This window comes from Mus caroli, unplaced genomic scaffold (genome assembly GCF_978045245.1).
Source record: "Mus caroli unplaced genomic scaffold, Mus_caroli_1 scaffold_5, whole genome shotgun sequence".
NCBI lineage: Eukaryota > Metazoa > Chordata > Mammalia > Rodentia > Muridae > Mus > Mus caroli.
Genome location: NW_028227260.1, coordinates 118,003,759 through 118,024,286, shown reverse-complemented (window position 1 = coordinate 118,024,286; position 20,528 = coordinate 118,003,759). Strand labels below are relative to the sequence as shown.

At 40.3% G+C, this 20,528-nt stretch overlaps 1 protein-coding gene across 1 annotated transcript; it reads right to left on the bottom strand.

The window, feature by feature from the left end:
* Positions 1 to 15,830: 15,830 nt before the first annotated feature.
* LOC110287437 (testis-expressed protein 13C-1-like) lies at positions 15,831 to 17,565 on the bottom strand. The gene is made up of 3 exons (XM_085837760.1): positions 16,874 to 17,565; positions 16,653 to 16,776; positions 15,831 to 15,857 (listed from the first exon to the last, which is right to left on the bottom strand). Exons 1-2 carry the CDS (start codon positions 17,481 to 17,483, stop codon positions 16,727 to 16,729), a joined length of 660 nt encoding a protein of 219 aa, XP_085693886.1. The 5' UTR covers positions 17,484 to 17,565; the 3' UTR covers positions 15,831 to 15,857; positions 16,653 to 16,726.
* Positions 17,566 to 20,528: the final 2,963 nt, after the last annotated feature.

Genomic DNA, 20,528 nt, shown 5'->3' with positions numbered 1-20,528 from the left:
AGTCCTGGAAGGGTGTGAGGAAAGGAGAATGGACAGAGAATGTTTTCAGAGCACAGAGACAAAGTTGGATAGGACGAATACTGTCTGATGTTCAGTAACAAAGGAGGATAACTGTAGTTGGAAAATATCATTCTGAACATAAAAAAGCAAATAGGGAGAATTTTGAATGCTCATATCACAGAGAAATATATATCAGATGTCCTGAACTTATCACTACATATGTATAGTGAAATATATTAAAACATCACAGTATACCCCATTAAATATAGTTATGTGTCAGTTTTTTTTAAAAATCTGGGCCGAGGAGATGGCTCAGTGGGTAAGAGGCTTACTATGAAAGGAAGAACACCTGGATTTGAGTGCCCAGAACCCATGCAAAGTCCAGGCCATCATGTATGCCTTTTACTCCAGTGCTGGGGAGAGACAGATGGAGTCCAGGGGCTTGCTGCTCAGACAGTGGGCTGTTGAAATGGTAGACTTCAGGGTAGACTGTGTCTCAAGAGAATACACCTGAGGTCCTTTTCTAGTCTCTGCTGGTACATATACCTATACAGACATGCACATATGGCATGTACAGCACACACATATATAAAATAAAATAATCATTTAAAAGTCCACATTTGGACCATCCAGAGACTACCCCACCTGGGGATCCATCCCATATACAGTCACCAAACCCAGACGTGGATGCCAACAAGATTTTGCTGACAGGAGCCTGATATAGCTGTTTCCTGAGAGGCTCTGCCAGTGCCTGACAAATACAGAGGTGGATGCTCACAGCCATTGGACTGAGTACAGGGTCCCTAATGAAGGAACTAGAGAAAGGACCCAAGGAGCTGAAGGAATTTGCAGCCCCATAGGAAGAACAACAATATGAACCGACTAGTACCCCCAGAGCTCCCAGGGACTAAACCACCAACCAAAGAAAACACATAGTGGGACTCATGGTTCCAGCCACATATGTAGCAGAGGATGGTCTAGTTGGTCATCAATGGGAAGAGAGGCTCTTGGTCCTGTGAAGGCTCTATTTCCCAGTGTAGGGGAATGTCTGGGCCAGGAAGCAGGAGTGGGTGGGTTGGGGAGTAGGGGGAGGGGGAGGGGATAGGGGGTTTTCAAAGGGGAAACCAGGAAAGGGGATAACATTTGAAATGTAAATGAAGAAAATACCTAACAAATAATAATAATAAAAAAGACAACTGGTGAGTAATAAAATAGTGCTTTTATTGAAATGTTCTATAAAACTAGAATCAAACATCTCTAGCTGCATATGTAGCAGAAGATGGTCTAATCAGCCATCATTGGAAGGAGAGGCCCTTGGTATTGGGAAGATCATATGCCCCAATACAGGGGAATGCCAGGGCCTGGAAGTGGGAGTGGGTGGGTTGGGGAGCAGGGTGGGGGAGGGTATAAGGGACATTCAGGATAGCGTTTGAATTGTAAATGAAGAAAATATCTAATAAAAATGTTTAAATAAAAAATAGACCAATAGTTTAATAGATAAACCATACAAGTATGCTGTAGTTTTATTTTTTGAGGTTGTTTTGTTTTTTTTGTTATTTTGAGACACGGATTCTCTGTGTAACTTTGGCTATCCTGGAACTTGCTCTGCAGACCAGTCTGGCCTCAAAATGAGAGATTCACCTGCTTCTTCCTCACAAGTGTTGGGATTAAAGTCATGCTCCACCACTGCCTGGCTAACATGTAGTGTGTGTGTGTGTGTGTGTTAACTTATAGGGTTGTTCTCTTCAATCAGTAGGAAAAGAGTGGAACATTAAAAATAATGCTTAGCTACTAAAACAGTAGTTTACTTATTTTTAGATCCCTGACTTCACAACATTAAAACAAATGCAAGTATGCTTAAAGAGGTTAAAATTTAAACTACAGAAGATCCAGAATTGAACATAGATAGCTACAGTAGCATAGTAGTGGGGATGTTGTGGTGGAAACACTTGCTTGGCATGCACAGGGCTGTGAAATAATCTGCCCCCGACGAGCACATACACACGCATGAAAAATGACAGTGAAAAAGAAGATATTTCAATATTAAAAATGTACTATTTATGAGCATCTAAGTGACACCAGACACAAAGTTAAACAAGACCATGACAGCAAAAACAAAAGAAAATATTTGTTCTCTGAAGTATATGGGTTAGTAATATCCTTACTACCAAATACTGACAAAACAAGAGAAGACAGCCATTCCCAGGAGTGATCTGGAACAGAGACTTGAATAGGTGAATCAAAGCAGACAAGCTGCATATAGATAGCAAATTGAGAAGTGCGCCATCTTCCTGGTCACAGAAAGAATGGAAACTAAAACAAAGTAACTTATTAGGTTAAATGTTAAATTAGAAACATTATTACCCTGTGTGTGTGTGATGTGTGAGAGTGTGTGGGTGCTCATACTGGCACATGGAGATCAGAGGACAAGTTGTATGACTGCTTCTCTCCTTCCACTCTTCTGTGGGTTCTGAGGGCTCAGGAAATGCTTTACCCACTAAGCAATCTTGCCAGCTCCCTAGGTTGGTTATAGTTTTAAATGATACTTTTGCCTGTGAATCAGAAAACTCTACCCTAGTGTAATATTGAGTGGAAGTGAAAATTTGCAAATAATTGTCAAAATTGTCATTTTGACTAATGTAATGTGAAGTATGCATATGATAGAATATCATATGGCCATTTAAAATCACATTCTTAAGAACAGCAATATGATTATGTCTGCTAAGGAAAAATAATGGACTGAGGATGTGGTCAGTGGGTAAGGTGCTTGACTAGCAGCATCTTATGAAACATAGTTTGATCCCCAGCACTGCATGCCTGTATCCTAGTGAGTGGGCACTGGAGACAGGAATACCAGGTTCAAGGTCATCTTTGGCTACATAACAAATTTAGTGCTATCTAGGGATGCATATAATTGATTCTCAAAATGATGTCCCATTTTGTTTTGGTAAGTAAACCTCTCTTCCTGTTCACCGATACTCTACCCCTCCAAACATCCTTCCTGTCCCTGGATCTTCCCTCATGCAGGGGCCACTGCTTCTACAACTATGGAACCTATAAAAAAAATCCATAGTTTTTATGCATGTATTTAAAAAGGTATATGTTTATATGTGTAACGTAAATAGATCAAACTATAAATGCCTTGCTTCTCGCTTTGGGTTATGAATCACTTTTACTACTTTTTGCAGTCCAATTTAGGTTTGCATTGATAATGAAAAAGACCTTGAGAAAATAATTTCCTCAGAGTGGGTTTTGCATCTTCTTGGCTTTCTCTTCTGCACATAAATAAATACCCCCATGAAAGGACAAGGCCTTGACTTCTGCTCCATCTCACAGCACTTCACATTTATCCAGACGAGTTCCTTAATTTTTTATTGTTGAGTTAGTCTAGTCACATGGTACTGAGCTCATGAGCTTAGTCTGGCTCCCCTGCCTACACAACAAATGATCTCTATGTTTTGGCCAAGATCCTCTCTATTCTCCAACTCACAGGCCCTTCTCATGCCATAGCCAACCTGTCCAACCATCCAGATCTATCCCCACACTCCATGATTGGACCAGGAAGCACATCTTGTACACCAGTCCAGTCCCCTCTGTCCATCTGACGTCATCCCACCCCAGCTATTTCCAACTTCTAGGCCTAGCCTGCCTGTATTTCCTCTCTATTGACCCAACTTGCTCTGTCACTATCAGAATGGGAACTAACAAAAGAAGCCCATGTGCCCAGATTTCATCACAAAAATACTAATGTATGTAATATCAAACCTGTCTTGTAGAACTATTTGCCAATGACAGTTTTCTAGTCGGACCCAGGGCATAGTATTTAAGAACACTTGTAAACTTCATCAAAGAACTCAGGGAGTTTAAAGAAGAGAGAAAGGAATAGTTCAATGAAATTAAGGAAAAATAGCTTAAGGAGAATAAATGAGTGATACCTGAAAAACACAATCATAAGGCTGATGGAAATGACAAAGACAATACAGGACTTGAGAACAGAATTCATTGAGGAGATGGAAGCACTGAAGAGGACTCAAGCTGAAAAGAAGATGGAATTAAAAACCCCAATGAATTCAACTAGGGAACTTGAAGGAAAGCCTTATAAATAGGTTATAGTATCAGAAAATAGAATAGTAGGACCTGAAGATCAATAAGCAGATCTAGAAAAAATAAGCGTGGAATATGAACAATTTAAAACACTACAAGAAAGGAACACACAGGAAATGTGAGATGCCATGAAAAAAAATCTTTAAATTATAGGCATAGATGAGGGAGAAGAATCTCAAGTTTAATAGGATGGACCAGCTTTTCAACAAGGTCATAGAAAAAAGGAAAGGCACACCTATGTAGATATAAGACACATACTGAACACCAAATAGACAAGACAAGAAAATTCCCACATCCTCCTAGTATATTATAGTTAAAACACGAACTCTGCATAACATGTATTGAAAGCTGAAAGAGAAAAATAAGTATAAGTCACATATAAAAGAAAACCCATCAAAACACAGCTGATTTCTCAATGGCAACTTTGAAAGCCAGAAAAGCCTGGAACAATGCATTCCAGTCCTTGAAGACTCTGATGGAGGCCTAGATTAATATACTCAGTAAAACTAGCTTCCAATACTAATGGAGACAGAAAAACTTTCCAGAACATAAACACACCTTAAAAGTTTTTTTTTTTTTTTTAATATCCAGGAAACCAAACAAAATACAAGAAGTATTTTTTTCTGACTGAAGAGAAAAATGAGCAGAGCAGAAAAATTGTGGGAAGAAATAATGAACCATAAGCACTAGAACATAAAATATCACTGAGAACACAGTGCCAAATACCAATAACAGGATGAACATAACACACACATTTCAATAATAACTTTAAATACCAATACCAATCAATTTCCCAATCAAATGACACAGGCTGACTAATGGATCAAGAAATAAAATTAATCTATGTGTTTTCTATAAGAAACACAGCATTTAAGATAGACACTGCCTTAGAATAAAAGGATGGGCAAAAATACTCCACTCTAATCAAATGGGGTCAGAAAGCAACCATGCATCAATATCCTACTCTGACAAAATAGATATCACACTAAAACTAATCTCAAGAGATAAAGAGGTATGCTTCATTCTAACCAAGTGAACAATTAACACAGAAGACATTACTATCCTAAACATCCACCAAAATCTGAAGTACTCAGTTTCATAAAAAATGTATTGCTGGATTTAATGACAGAGACTAACAACAATCCATTAATAGTAGGTGATTTCAGCACTCCACTTTCTCCAATAAATAGGTCATTTGGAAAAAAAACCATCAAAATTAATTGACATTATACATCACATAGACTTAACAGGTATCCATGGGATATTCTACCCAAAAAGACATTAAACAACTCACTACTGAATGATGAATGGGCCAAAGAATAAATCAATAAAGAAATTTAAAAAGCTTCCTGTAACTAAATGAAAATGAAAACACAACACAAAAAAATCTCCTGGGACACAACAAAAGCAGTCCTATGTGGGAAATTTATGGTTCTAAGTTCCTACATTACACAAACAAACAAAAACAGAATGAGCACAAATACATACTTAGTGGTGCAACTGGAACTTTAAGAAGAACAAGAACAAATCCATACCCAGTTAATGGCAAAAGGTAGTGAAAATCAGAGTAGTTATTAGTGCAACAGAAACAGGGAAAGCAATACCAAAAATATTAACAAATATAAGGGCTGCTTCTTTGAGACGATAAACTGCCAAGTCCTGCATGGCCATGTGGAAGGGACAGTGTGACATGGTTTCCTGCCTCTGTAGCAGAACCATCAGAGTGTGGGACTCCATGAGTGTTGGCAGTTGCTAGGTGTAAGTTGTGTTTCTATATTTTACTTCAGGTTCCTCCTTCATGGGTATGTCCTCTCTGAGGACATTCTGAAGGTTAATGATTCAATGATAATTGGAAACTGCATGAGTCTGGGAGACGAGAGTATGGCTATGTCCTTGCAAAAATGATAAATGCTATGACTTTCAGGACAGCCCTTAAGGCTGTGGAAAAGGACTCTGAAAACATTAGTTCAAAAATATATAATTTCTCAACTATGTAAAATATAAGGATGCAATATATGATTTATATGAGGGGCTTCATGGACCTAAAAGAACAGAGGCAGGTGCACTATGAGCCAGCTTGTCAGAAAGATATCAAGGAAGGAGATAAAGAGATTTGGGCAGTGGTGATGGCAGAGCAAGGTCTCACCCAGCTAAATTTATTGTTTGTGGTTACAAAGGCATGCATATTCTTGAGTTTAAGGTCAACCTGGGACAGACTCAGTTTAGGTCCAAGCCCAGACATATTGGGGGAAAGATGTACTTTTTCTAAGAATCAGGGGTCAAGGGTCAAGGGATGCTGATTCATGGAATAATCAAAAGAGAAACTGGAGTGGATGATTAAACTGATATGTAAATAAAAGATTGGGCTTTGGTCTTCAAGAGCTGAGCCATCTGGATGAGTTGTCTGGAGATCTCTAGAGAAAGTTGTCTCAAGCAGAACACAGGCTGTCAGCCTGTACCCACCATTTGACTTCAAGTTGTCACTTTCAAACATTCCTCCCTCATAACCCCTCTACAAGCCAAGGCTGGTTCTTGGCAATAAAAAGGCTTGATAGACCCATGTCTCAACTAGCCATAAGAAAAAGAGAGGATCCATGTTAACAAAGTCAGAAATGAACAGGGAAACAACATATACTGAATAAATCACAGTATTATAAAGGAATACTTTTAAATAGACTACCTATATGCCATTAAAAGCTGGAAAACCTAAAGGAAATGTACAAATTTTTAGAGTCAACCAAACCACCAAAATTAAACCAAAAAGAACTCAGCAACATAAGCAGACCTATAACAAGTGAGGAGATTGAAATGGCAACAATAATGATAACAACAACAACCACTGCCACCTTCCAGGCTTAAAATAATTGTTCAGGGCAAGAAGAATTCACAGCAGACTCCTACCAGACTTTCAGAGAAGATCTATAGTCAATTCTTAAACTAAACAAAGGAGGAGGAGGAAGAGAAGAAAGAAAGGCAGGGGTGGGGGTAGATCTCAGACTCCTACAGAGCCATCGTCATTAATACTAAAACCAGGTTAAACAGAAAACTACAGGCCAGTATCCCTGATGATCATTGACTCAAAATTACTCAGTAAAATACTTGCAAACAGAATATAGACATACATCAAAATATTATGTCCCATGACCTTTTGGCTTTGTCCTTGAAATACAGGGATAGTTCAGCATATACAGGTCAATATATGCAATAGACCACATAAATGAACTTAAAAGCAAAAATCACAGGATCATTTCAATAGATACAGATAAGGCTTTGACAAAATCCAATATTCCTTCATGATTCAAGTCTAAGAGAGTAGAGGGATAGATGGAGCATGCCTTAAGATAATAAAAGCTGTATATGAGAAACCCACAGCCAATGCCATCCTAAATGGAGAAATGCTTGAAGCAATCCCAGTGGATTCATGAATGAGTCAAGGCTATACAATATCCATTCTTTTTCAATATTGTGCTGGAAGTACTAGCTGTAGCTGTAAGGCATGATTGGGAAATTAAATGGATACAAAAAAGGAAAGAAGTCCAAGTATCCCTGTTTACAAATGACACAATACTATAGAAATTCCAAGAATTCTACCAGAAAACTTCTGTAAATGATAAACAAATCCAGCAATCTGGCAGGATATAGCATCACCTTGCACAAATCAATAGCTTTTTTGTATACCACTAACAAATACACAGAGAAGCAGATCATGGACATGTCTCCATTCATTATTAGTCTCAGAGAAAATAAATAAAATAAAATATCTCTGAGTAAACCTACCCAAGGAAGTGAAGGACTCTATGTGAAAACCATTTTACCAAAAACTATAGATTCAATGCAATCTCAATCAAAATCCTTATATCCAATTCTTCACAGAAATAGAAAAAAAAAACCATCCCCAAATTCATATGAATTCACAAAAGCCTTGAGACATCCAACACATTCCTGAACAAAAAGATCAATTCCAGATTCCATGATAGATTACATATGGCCATAGTAATAAAAACAATATAGTAATGGCATAAAACTGACATGTTGACCAATGGAATGAAATTGAAGACCCAAAGATAAGTATTCATAACTTCAGCCAGTTAGTGGTTTATAAAGATGCCAAAACATAAGGTGAAGAAAAGAAAGCACTTTCAATAAATGGTGCTGGGAAAATTGGGTGACCACGTACTAAAGACTGAAATTAGATACAATCTATCACTTTGCTCAAAAACTAACTCCAAGTGGATCAAAGAGCTAAATACAAAACCTGACACACTGAGACCACTAGAAGAAATTACAGGCAGTACCCTACATGATATAGGTGTATAGGTTCTTGATGATTTGTGTCCAAGAATCAAGGTCAACAATCGATGAGCAGGACTTCATAAAACTAAAATACTCTGCACAACTGAAGAAATAATTAACCTGGTGAAGAGGAAGCTCAAAGAATGGGGTAGAATCTTTGCCTGCTACATATATGACAAGATTAATATACAGAATATATGAAGAACTAGAGAGAGAGAGAGAGAGAGAGAGAGAGAGAGAGAGAGAGAGAGAAAAGAAAAAGAAAACCTGACCTAATAGAATTGAGTGTGGGATCTGAACATAGAGTTCTCAAAAGAAGAAAAATAATGGCTAAGAATTATTTTTAAAAAATGTTCAGTGCCCCTAGAAATTAGGATAATGCAAATCAAAGCAACATTGAGATTTCATCTCACTCCAGTCAGAATGAAATGACACACACACACGCACATATACAAACCCACAACAAAAAATGCTAGAGGGGGTTCAGGAAAAAAAGGAACCCTCATTTACTGTTGGTGAGATTGCAAAGTGGTGCAGCCATTATGGAAATTAGTATGGAGAATTCTTAAGCTAAAAATAAATCATCCGCAGGACCCAGCTATATCACTCCTTGGCATATGCCCAAAAGACTTGGCATCCTGCACCACTGATACTTGCCCAGCCATGTTTCATTGCTGCCCTGTTTACAATAGCTAGGAAATGGAAACAACTTAACTGCCTTTCAATTGATGACTGGACAATGAAAATGTGATACGTATAAACTATGGAATACTATTCAGCTGTAAAGAAAAGGGAAATCAGGGACTTTACAGTAAACAAAGGAAGCTAGAAAAAGATCATATTGAGTGAAGTAATCCAGACCCAGAAAAGCAAATGTTGCATTCCCTTTCCCAAATCTTCAGACATGAGTACATAACCTGGATTAACTGTAGAAACCAGGAAAATAATTTAAATGAGATTGTCTCATCTTGGTTGAAAATGTTCCCTCCAAGAGCTAAAGACCACGTAATAAAATATCCCAACACCAGGCATGAGAAACCCTCTTTTGAGTGGTTGGTTAGGGTTGTCTAAGAAACTTCTCAAACATACAACCTATTGCTATTGTTCTTGGTTGCCCCAAAGAAGTGGAAGATAAGTCCCTAGTGCTGAAGAGACTGCATTTCAGACACAGGGCTCAGAGATCCCTGAACTAGATCTGACCTGAATGCCTCCTCCCTGAGGACTAGCTCTCATGGTACCAGAAAGCACTATGCAAGCTTCCAAAGGAAGGAAGCAACCAATATACCTGCTTCATTAGCTGTGATGCCTATGAGCCACAATAACAACCAGCAAGGTCCGATAACCCGAGGCATGCAAAAGTGGCATATGTACTTTGCTGGTAATCAACAGCTCTCTAATTGGACTCAAGACCTAATCAACAAAAGGGATTCCATGCCTGGTTCTGAAAATCTAGCCAACAACTCAGGGCTGGTGAAGTCATGGATCTTGGAGGAGAACTTACAACCACCACTTTACTAAACAGCATAATCCCTAATTATACCCATAAATAAGTATAGTTCTCACCCTTCATCAAGGAAACTTTGCAACAGAGACAATCCCAGAAGACCACAGCCAATCAAAATGCAGAGTTGCGGAACACAGTCTCAGTGGATATATCTACAAAATAAGACTTTACTTAAGGTGCAAGGAACATTGCACGTGAAGAGGTGAAAAGATTATAAGAGCCAGAGGATCAGGGGTTTGCTGTGAGATTCTGTCTCCTATGGATGCCAGACACTACACCCATGAAGTCTCACTACCAAGACTGTCTAAACATGAGCTGAGCAAGGACAACATACATGCCAAAGTCTATGGGGTAAGTCCCAGGAGGTCTCAACCCTACACAAAGAACTACAAGAAAACCAAAGAATACTGAGTGGTAGAAATAGTCTTCCTCAGGGAAGAACATGCTAATTGGTTATCCAATACAAAATGATCATCCCTAAACACATACATTGGAGTAACACTATGCAGACTGAATAGGTTATATTTAACAATATATATGTATATCCATATATGGGTATAACAACTATTAATGAGGACATGGATTTGGAAGAGCACAGGGGTATTATGGGAGGGTACAGTGGGAGGAAAGAGAAGGGAGGAATTATATAATTTCAAAAATAAATGAAAAAGTGGTGAAAAAGAAGTTTTATTTATCTCTCATTTTTGGAGATCCAAAAGTATAGCAATGGCATCTGGTCAAGTCTATTAAGGGCCTTATTGGCCACATCACCTGGCAGGGCATGTGGATGAGATAGAAATTACTTCTTGAGACAGGAAGTAAAAAAATGGTTCTCAGGACTCACACTCATGCTTTTACAATGTGCTCTCCTCAGAACTCACTTCAGGAGAAGAGTTTTTACTTTCTGTGAAGTGCTCCCAATATCTTAGGGACCAACCACTAGGACATACCACTGAAAGGTCCTACCATTTCTCAGCCCCGTGTAAGCAAGTGTCCAACACATAAACCTTTCAGGGAAGGATAAACAACATCCACACCTTGGCAGCCTCCAACAGGATAACAACTACAAGGTCTCAGATAGTAAGTGCCCAATAATATGAATAGGTCTTTGGTTGCTATTCCTCTAGACCATTATTCCATTATTGCAGAGAACAGCCCAGATTGCAGATGGAGCAGCCAACTCTAGAGGAGGCTTGGAAATAATCAGTAACATGTTTGAGGTTGCAGAGCACCTTTTGAGCCCAATTCTTTGGCATCACAGTCCAGCTCTCTCTAGTAAAAACATTCATACTATCTTTACCCTCATGTGTCCAGACTAGGATGAAGAAGAGGGAATTGGAGCCAGGCAGCGGTGGCACATGCCTTTAATCCCAGCGCTTAGGAGGCAGAGGCAGGTGAATTTCTGAGTTCTAGGCCAGCCTGGTCTACAGAGTGAGTTCTAGGATAGCCAGGGCTATACAGAGAAACCCTGTCTCAAAAAAACCACAAAAAAAAAAAGAAGGAAGAGGAGGAGGATAGAGGAGGAGGAGGAGGAGGAGGAGGGAATTGGGAGCCATTGCAGTGAATGTAGTCAAAGATTCCTACAACTTTGATGTGAAAAATATCCCTATAATATTAGGTAATCACATTAATCTATACAAAAGCGACACATAGAACCTACAGATATTTTGGTGGGCCTCAGAGTATAAATGGAAAGGTCTGCTTTGATGAAACAGTCATAATGAGATCTGGGACAATTTGTCCACCACATTATGCTGTGGATTAAGACAAACCTCAAATTTCAGCATGCATCTGACATGTCTGCTAGGTGCCACATCCAGAACATCTGGAGTCAGCATGTGTAATCTAGTACTTGAGAATTTACAATAAATAAATTATCCAGTAATCTTGATGATATCAGTTCACACTAAAAAGGACCATGACATTCACAAGTATCATTGTTCTTTCTTTCCCATATTCCATGGAGATATGATAGTTATACAAGAATATTATAAAACTTGCCCCAATCCAAACAGTCTAGCTATGGGATTAATAGCCTTTGTGGAGTCCTTTATCTCTAACATTTCAGACTATAACTAATTACAAATATGGGGTGTAAGATTGCTGCAGAGGCAGAGTCACTTTTGTTATTTGCCCCTTTTCTTAGCCCAATATCAAGTAGGTAGTCAGCCTTGCTAAACCACATGGATTTTTAATAATCTGTACTATGGCTGCTTTTCAAAATCATAAGCACCTTGGTAAGCTTATGTGTAGGAGAGAGTTGAGGATGTAGTTTCATTGGAACCTATGATGCACAAGGCTCTGGGTGACATTCCTTAGCTTCACATAACCTGGGACTAGTGAGCCATGTATATAATCCCAATACTCAGGAGGTGGAGGCAAGAGGCTCTGAAGGATCATCAGTTAGCTAGTGATTTCAAGACCAGTATGGGCTACAAAGACAGCCTAATGGACAGACAGATGAGAGAAGAGAGAGGAGAGGAGAGAGAGAAGAGAGAGAGGAGAGAGAGGAGAGAGAGAAGAGAGAGGAGAGGGGAGAGGAGAGAGAGAGGGAGAGAGAGAGAGAGAGAGAGAGAGAGAGAGAATATGGTAGGAGAGAGAGGAAGGAGGAGACAAGAAAAATGGAAGAAAGGAAAGAAAGAAAAATTTTGTGTGGGAGTATGGGGACAAAATCTTGCAGGGCAGAAAAGCAGAGAAATCACTTACAATATATTAGGAAACAATAGTGTCTTAGGGTTTTATTGCTATGAACAGACACCATGACCAAGAAAACTCTTATAAGGACAACATTTAATTGGGGATGGCTTACAGGTTCAGAGGTTCAGTCCATTATCATCAAGGTGGGAGCATGGCAGCATCTAGGCAGGCATAGTGCAGATAGAGCTGAGGGTTCTACATCGTCATCTGAAGGCTTCTAGGAGAATACCGGCTTCCAGGCAGTTAGGATGAGGGTCTTACAGCCAACACCAACAGTGACACACCTACTCCAACAGGCCACACCTTCTAATAGTGTCTCTCCCTGGGCCGAGCATATACAAACCATCACAGTTCACTCTCTGGCCCCAATATACTTGTCCAAACATGTAAGTCTATTGGGGGTGCATACTTAAACATAGCATAATAAAAATACATTTAATCCAACCTCTAAAGTCCCTATAGTCTATAGCAGTGTCAACAATGTTAAAAGTCCAAAGTATAAAGTCACTTCTGAGATTCATCCAATCACTTAACTGTAATTCTCAAAGCAAGGAAATCAGCTGGGCAAACTCCAAACTCTGCATCTCCATGTCTGATGTCAAAGTGGTCTTCAGAACTCCAACTCCTTTTTCATCTTTGTTGACTATAACAAATTTCTTTCTCTTTGTCTGCTTCCACTCCATATTAGCAGCCTTCCTCAGCAGATAGCTCATGGCTTTGTCATCTCGAACATCTTGGGGTCTTCAAGGCAACTTCAATATTACAGCCTCTTGTTTCAATGTTTAAGATCCACATATGATCTTCTGGGCTCCTCCAAAGGGCTGACATCATTTCATCAGCTCTGCCCTCTGTAGTACTCTCAGCTAAGGCTGATCCACTCCACTGCTGCTGTTCTTGGTACTGGCATTTCCAATATGCTGGGGTCTTCTGTTGCAACTAGGCTTCACCAATAGCCTCTCATAGGCTCTCTTCATAGTGCCAAGCTTCAAATCCTCTGCATGACTCCTTCAGTCCTTGGCTGTCAACTGCAACTGAGACTGTACCTTCATCAATGGCCTTCCATGGCCTCTCCCAGTGCAATACCCCAGTTCCTAGAACCAACTTCTGTCTTAGTTAAGGTATTACTGCTGAGAAGAGAAGAGGCACCATGACCAAGGCAATTCTTATAAGGACAACATTTAATTGGGGCTGGCTTACAGGTTCAGAGGTTCAGCCCATTATCATCAAGGTGGCAGCATAGCATCTAGGCAGGCATGGTGCAGGAGGAGCTGAGAGCTCTACATCTTCATCTGAAGGCTGCTAGTGGAAGACTGACTTCCAGGCAGCCAGGATGAGGGTCTTATAACCCACACCCACAGTAACACACCTACTCCAAGAGGACTACACCTTCTAATTATGCCACCCCCTGGGCCGAGCATATACAAATCATCACACATAGAGAACATCAGGAAAATGACTTCTTGTCCTACAAAAGGTTCTTAGACCACCAGATATCAGGGAAGAAATACTTGCCTCACTCTCCTAGCTCAAGAACAGATATGCCCACTTTCAAGGGCCCATGCAGTACAAATAGTGAGGATCACTGGGAAAACAATGGATTGAAGGCTCCACACAGGTGCCTCCAATCCTTGGTAATCATCACAAGAGCATCATTCCAATAGGAAATGAGACTGAACTTTACCTATTTGGGATGTCAAGGGCAGTGAGGATTGGGGCTGCCATCTCTAAACAAATATCTGAAATAAAAACTACCCAGAACACATACCAGGCAAGTGTGCACTCTATTACTAATGAAAAGAAGAACTCTGACAAAAGTGGCTCCTGGGTATCTGGGCAGGATCCTTCCAGGAACTCATGAACACTTGTGGTTCAAACTGAAGTTGGATTTAACCTCTCAGGCCCAGCTCCACCCTGGCTCCTCCACGCCTCGCAGCGGCTGACTCAGGGGAGAAGAAAGCCTGCAAACCCCACACATACTGTAAGAGGAGTCTACAAGCCTGCTCCCCACACATCAGTTCTTTTTAAAACGTAATTAACCCCTACAAGGAGGCACATTCTGTGTGGAGGGCTGTGGTGATCCCGATGTTCTTCATCCATTTCTGACAGGACAGGGGCTTGGGATGGGGCAGTTCAGGGTTGTGAAGAGCCATCATTCCTCTAAATACTTCCTTCAAGAAAACCCAGCGATTTTTTCTGCTAGGCTGGTGGGAAGAAACGCCTATGACCTTCAAGAGAGGAAATGATTGGAGGATCAGAAAAGCCCTACCTGTATTTTCACGAGTCCACCTTTCTGGTCTTTGTCACTGCTCATATCTGTCTAATTAGCGACTAAGATGACAAACAGTTTGATCACTCAAATTGGTCCATGAAGATCTCTTTCATGCTGCCCCCAATACAGATTGCAAAAATAGATACAGATATTCTTTCTAATGGTTTACTCAGGACCACACTCTATGCAAGGCAGAGAAAGCACTTCTGATCTAATTTGTATTCCAAATTATACTCATTCTTGTCATCTAGTGACCTAACCAAGAAGGATTACAATGTATATGAGTTAATAGAGCATATAGTTCCAATACCTAGCAAACTCAAAGCAATCAATAACTATTTGTTTTATGAATTACAGGAAACTTATCAAATTTTCAGTTATCAAGTTAATCCCTTGAAAAAGGGAGACATGAAATTTTATCAAGACTATTTTGTTCTTTAGTGTTCCCCATATAAAAGTCTCTTAATGCTGTCACCCCAAATTACAGAAATGTATCTTGATTTCTTTTTTTCAATTGAGTTTGTCCAAAGGTTGCATTTCATGCAGGACAGAGGACACTATGAGCCATGCTATGTCTGAAATTATGTTCCCTATTATTATGTAGCCAACCTTACCCGAAAGGGATTATAGTGTGCATACTGGATAGCATAGTTGTAGTTTCTACTATATGTCAATTTATCAGTAACCATTCAGTGGACTAATGAATGAAATTCAATGAACTTGTGATGTTCTCTAAAACTTTACATTGGCTTGTGAATCCCTTTGAACTCTGCAATGTCAATGGATTAAGTTATAACAAAATCTGTGTGCTTTCTCCCCTAAAATATATATGCAGACATCTCCCCAATTCCTTCACTTATTTTATTTTATTTTTCATAGCAGCACCTAGCTGAGATTTTACTGAGGCAGAGATTGGTTTTGAAAGTCATTTCACGAAGATTCACACACTGGAAGCTGGGAATTCTTCAGCCCCGCACAGAGTATCTAGAACTTAGAGACACAAAGAATAGCGTTGGTGAATGTTATAAAAACAAATTAAAGAATTACTACAGTAAAGCAATAGCATTCTCAAAAAAAAATGCAATGTATCCAGAACGCACTGCATCTTACATTTTAAAAGCATAGCTATGCCCTGCAGAAGATCTGGGGTTATGCAAGAAGGAAGTTAAGGAGAGTACAGAAAAAAGAGAGAGAATGTTCCATAACATCAGCTTCTTTTGTGTTTTAACTAAATGCACAGCAGTCAACTACTGACCAGTTGTAAATGTACCTGCAACTGGAAATGTTTTCCTTGTAAATTGACATATCAGTAGAATTTCATCCTTCTCAAAACCAATGGAAATTATATACACATACACACATATATAATTGAATCTGTAGAAAGATATCCATATGTGCAATTAGATTTACTGTGTTAATTGCAGATTAAGGCTATAGCTTGGTGGTGATGTACCGCCCTAGCATTCTTGGGGCCTTGGGTTAGATCTCTTAGCTCAGCAAAGAAGCCCAGAGATTATTGCTTGGTAGTAGAATAGTGAAAAGCTTTTACTTGACTTTTCAAATATTCTATGATGTAAATAAAAGAAAAACTTTGACAAGGGGCCCCAAGAAATGATTTTATCCCTCCCTAAATTCAGTGAGAAGCCTGAGCTCCTCACAGAAGCAGGGAAAGTGGGGATGGGGATGGGAGTTTCAGAGGGGGCGGGGAAAGGAGATAACATTTGAAATGTAAATAAAGAAAATATTCAATAAAAAAAGGAAAAAAAAAAAGAAGTTTCCGAGTACCTCTGGTTATATCTAGATTTGTTTTTGTCCATGAATTTGGTTCCTCATGTCTGGACACAGAGATCCTGCAGCAGCTAGCGAGCTAGGGGATGATGGATAGCCTCCTTGCCCTTTTGAGAGTACTCTGGATGGGGGAGGGGATGCCATTAGGAAGGTCATAGAGAACACTGATAGACAGGGCTGTGGGGCTTCGACTCAAGGACTAGGCAATCTTGGCTTACCTGTTAGGGATGCCATCTGGTCTTTCTTCGGGCACACTGCACACTGCCCATTCTGCAAGTCTGTGTCCAGAGCCTCTCTATTTTCTTTGGCAACTAGAGGCCTTGGTGGAGTGCCTGGATAATCAGCATCTGGTGACTGGGCAAGGAGTTGCTGTGACAGCTCGAACTCAATGATCTTCCTTTGCAACATATCTCGCTCAAACTTCACTTGCTTCAGGTGCTCTTTGGCATTATGAAGCTCAGAGACCACTTCATCACGTTCCTCACGCAGCCGTTGCAGGTCTGTGGCCAAAGTCCAGGTGGCTGCCTCAAGCTCTTCTACCCGGTCATGCAGCTGCTGAACACGTTGTAACTGTTTTTCTCTCTGTCTCATAGCAACCCTGACTCCTAGGGCCAGAGCACTCCAGGCACAGGCCCTCTTGATGGAACGCGGTACTTGGGTATCAACCACTACAGACTTCAGGCCATCTTCTATATCCTTCCAGGGCCGTGAGTGGAAGGTCAGGTAGAAACCAGGGCCACCACCATTCTGTGTCACCTCTTCATTGATGAACAGAACCACTTCGCAGTGGCGGAAACCACTCTTTGGGTCATCAATGTCCACGGCCATGGTCAAACCTGCTCTAAATAGTGGACTGCAATGGGCTCACCCATCAACTCAGTGTCTTGTCCAGTCCTGGGTCCTAGAGCCTCCCTCCTTCCTCCCCTGCCTCCTTACACTGAAGCCCTGAAGTCACTGGGCCACTCACACCAACTCCTCCCACATAAGAGATTAACATGCCACATCATAAACATGGTCTATGAGGCCTGCCTCATGACTTGCTTGAACCAAAATGCAGTGGAAGAGATATTTCTTGCTTGTCTGGCAAGTTGGGTGTCTGCTCTTTAAAGTACGCCATGGTAGTACAACTGTTCTGGAACAGCAGTGAATCCATAGTTTCCTGAGAGTTTCTGAACGGTAGCACCCTAGCTGCACCCTATCTGGCATGGATTTTTTTCTCTTTCTCCCTCCTCCTCTTCCTCCTCCTCCTCCTCTTCCTCTTTCTTTTTCCTTTCCTCCTTCTTCCTTCCTTCCTTCCTTCCTTCCTTCCTTCCTTCCTTCCTTCCTTCCTTCCTTCCTTCCTTCCTTCCTTCCTCCCTCCCTCCCTCCCTCCCTCCCTCCCTTCCTTCCTTCCTTCCTTCTTTCCTTCCTCCCCCTTCTCTTCTTCTTTCTTTCCATCTTCCATTTCTTTTGAAAGGCCACATCACCCTGTAGAGCCCATATTAGCATTGAACTTTCAATTCATCTGCTACCATCTCCTGAGTGCTGAGATACACAGCATTAGAGATGCCGCACAGCTAGGATTTGACAAGAAATTCCAACCTGGAATTGGAGAAAGTGGATGTTTGGGGGAATACTTTATGACTCAGCTCCCTGTCACTTTTTCTGTATTGAAGTTTTTATGCAGTACTAAGTTCCCCAAGTCACACATGAGTGACAGAACTCCCTCAGTTTTCCTTTTAAACGCCCAATTTGTTCTAGATGCCAGGACTTTCTATTTTATTTTTCTCGGGGTTTTTATGTTTGTTTGTCTGTTCTATTTGTCAAGACAGGTTCTTGCTACATAGCTCAGACTCACTACTGATCCTCCTCTGTGCCAGAAGTATTGGTCTGCACCCACGATGACTTTCCTTGAGGATTTTAGGGTATTTCATTACCCGTTTCCCCTGCATAACACCCCTCTCTTGTGCTACTGGATAACTTATTCAATTCAGTAAAACTGGTCAAGTTCCTTCTTCCATGCTTAAACACATTTTTTGTCCCATTTCTTGCATTTGCCAACACCACCCCATTGTTCCATCACCAGTCAATGCTACACTTTGGTTTTCACTCCAAAACTTGAGTGAAAATTCCAAAGGTAGGCAGCAGTTTCTACCTTACATTGAAAGCTGTGTTTGGCAGGTGGTTCTTCTGTGATGTTTCAGAACAGTATGGTTCTGTTGTCTATGCCTTCTTTCAGATTCCATATTGGCTTAGGTTTTCTTTTGACCTTTACAAAAAAGGTTCATATATGTTTTATAATTACATATGTTAGGTATAGCTAGAGAGATGACTCAGCAGTTAAGAGAGCTGGCTGCTCTTCCAGAGTACCTGGGTTTGGTTCCCAGGATCCACATGGTGGGCAGATCTCAGTGAGTTTAAGGTCAGCTTGGTCTTCATTGTGATGTCCAGAATAGCTAGGGCTATTTAGTAAGACCCTGTCAATAAAACAAACAACAAAAAACCAAATTAATAGATCTTTTATCTTGTTTTGTTTTTCAAGACAGGGTTTCTCTGTATGTATCCATGGCTGTCCTGAAACTCCCTCTGTAGACCAGGCTGGCCTTGAACTCAGAGAGATCTACCTGCCTCTGCCTCCCAAGGGCTGAGATTAAAAGCATGTGCCACCCCCACCTCAGTTGAAATTAGTGGATCTTATTGTAACATTTTTATATATGATATATGAGTTTTGGTTATAGTCACTTCTCTAGCACACAGACACTACCTCCTTGTCTCCTTCTTCCTCTTTCCAAATAGTCACTGTGGTTTGTTCTGATGCATCCTCCTTCCCAACTGCTTCCTCCTGCTTCCTCCTTCTCTCTGGCCACTTTCCCTCCCCTTTCAAATGGTTCACACTTCTGCTTTCATGTCACATGTATTCAATTACTCTCTCCCTGACTTAAGATAGCCTGTAGTCTCCTACACACACTTATCTACACTTGGATATTACTTTAAATCTAAGTTCTACATATGAGAGGAGACCTATGATATTTGTCTTTCTGACTCGCATAATTTATGTTAATGCGTTCCAAGTGAATCCATTTTCTAGCAAAAGCCATAATTTCACTTTTCATTCTGGCTAAATAAAATTCCTATGTGTATATGCTCCATATTTTATCTATTTACTTATTTTCTTTTTTTTTTTTTTTGGTTTTTCGAGACAGGGTTTCTCTGTATAGCTCTGGCTGTCCTGGAACTCACTTTGTAGACCAGGCTGGCCTCGAACTCAGAAATCCGCCTGCCTCTGCCTCCCAAGTGCTGGGATTAAAGGCGTGCGCCACCACGCCCGGCTTTTTTTTTTTTTTTTTTTTGGATATTTACTTATTTTCATTTGTATTTATTTTGTCTGTTGATGGAAATTTAGATTGGTTGCATTTCTTAGCTTCTGTGAATACAACACCAAGCATCTTTATGGTATATACTGACTTAGAGTCCTTCAGGCATATTCCCAAGAGTGATCTAGCTGGGTCATGTGGTAGTTCTAGTTTTAGTTTTTTTGAGGAACTTGCACACTGATTTCCATATTAGCTTCACAAGTTTACATCCCCACCAACCATGTATAAGAATTCCTCTTATCCCACATCCTTGCCAGCATTTCTCATTAGTTTTCTTGATGACAGCCTTTCTGACTGGGGTGAGAAGGAATCTCAAAGTAGTTTTAAATTGCACTTTCATGATGACTAATGAGGATGATTTTTCTTCAAGTATTTATTGGCCATTTGCATTTTTCTTTTGAGAGCTCTCTATTCAGTTCATCAGTGCTTATAATGATTGGATGATTTCTTTTTGCTACTTAATACAGTGGCTCTCTCTATTCTAGATATTCATCATCATTTGGGCTCTTTCTTTTCCACA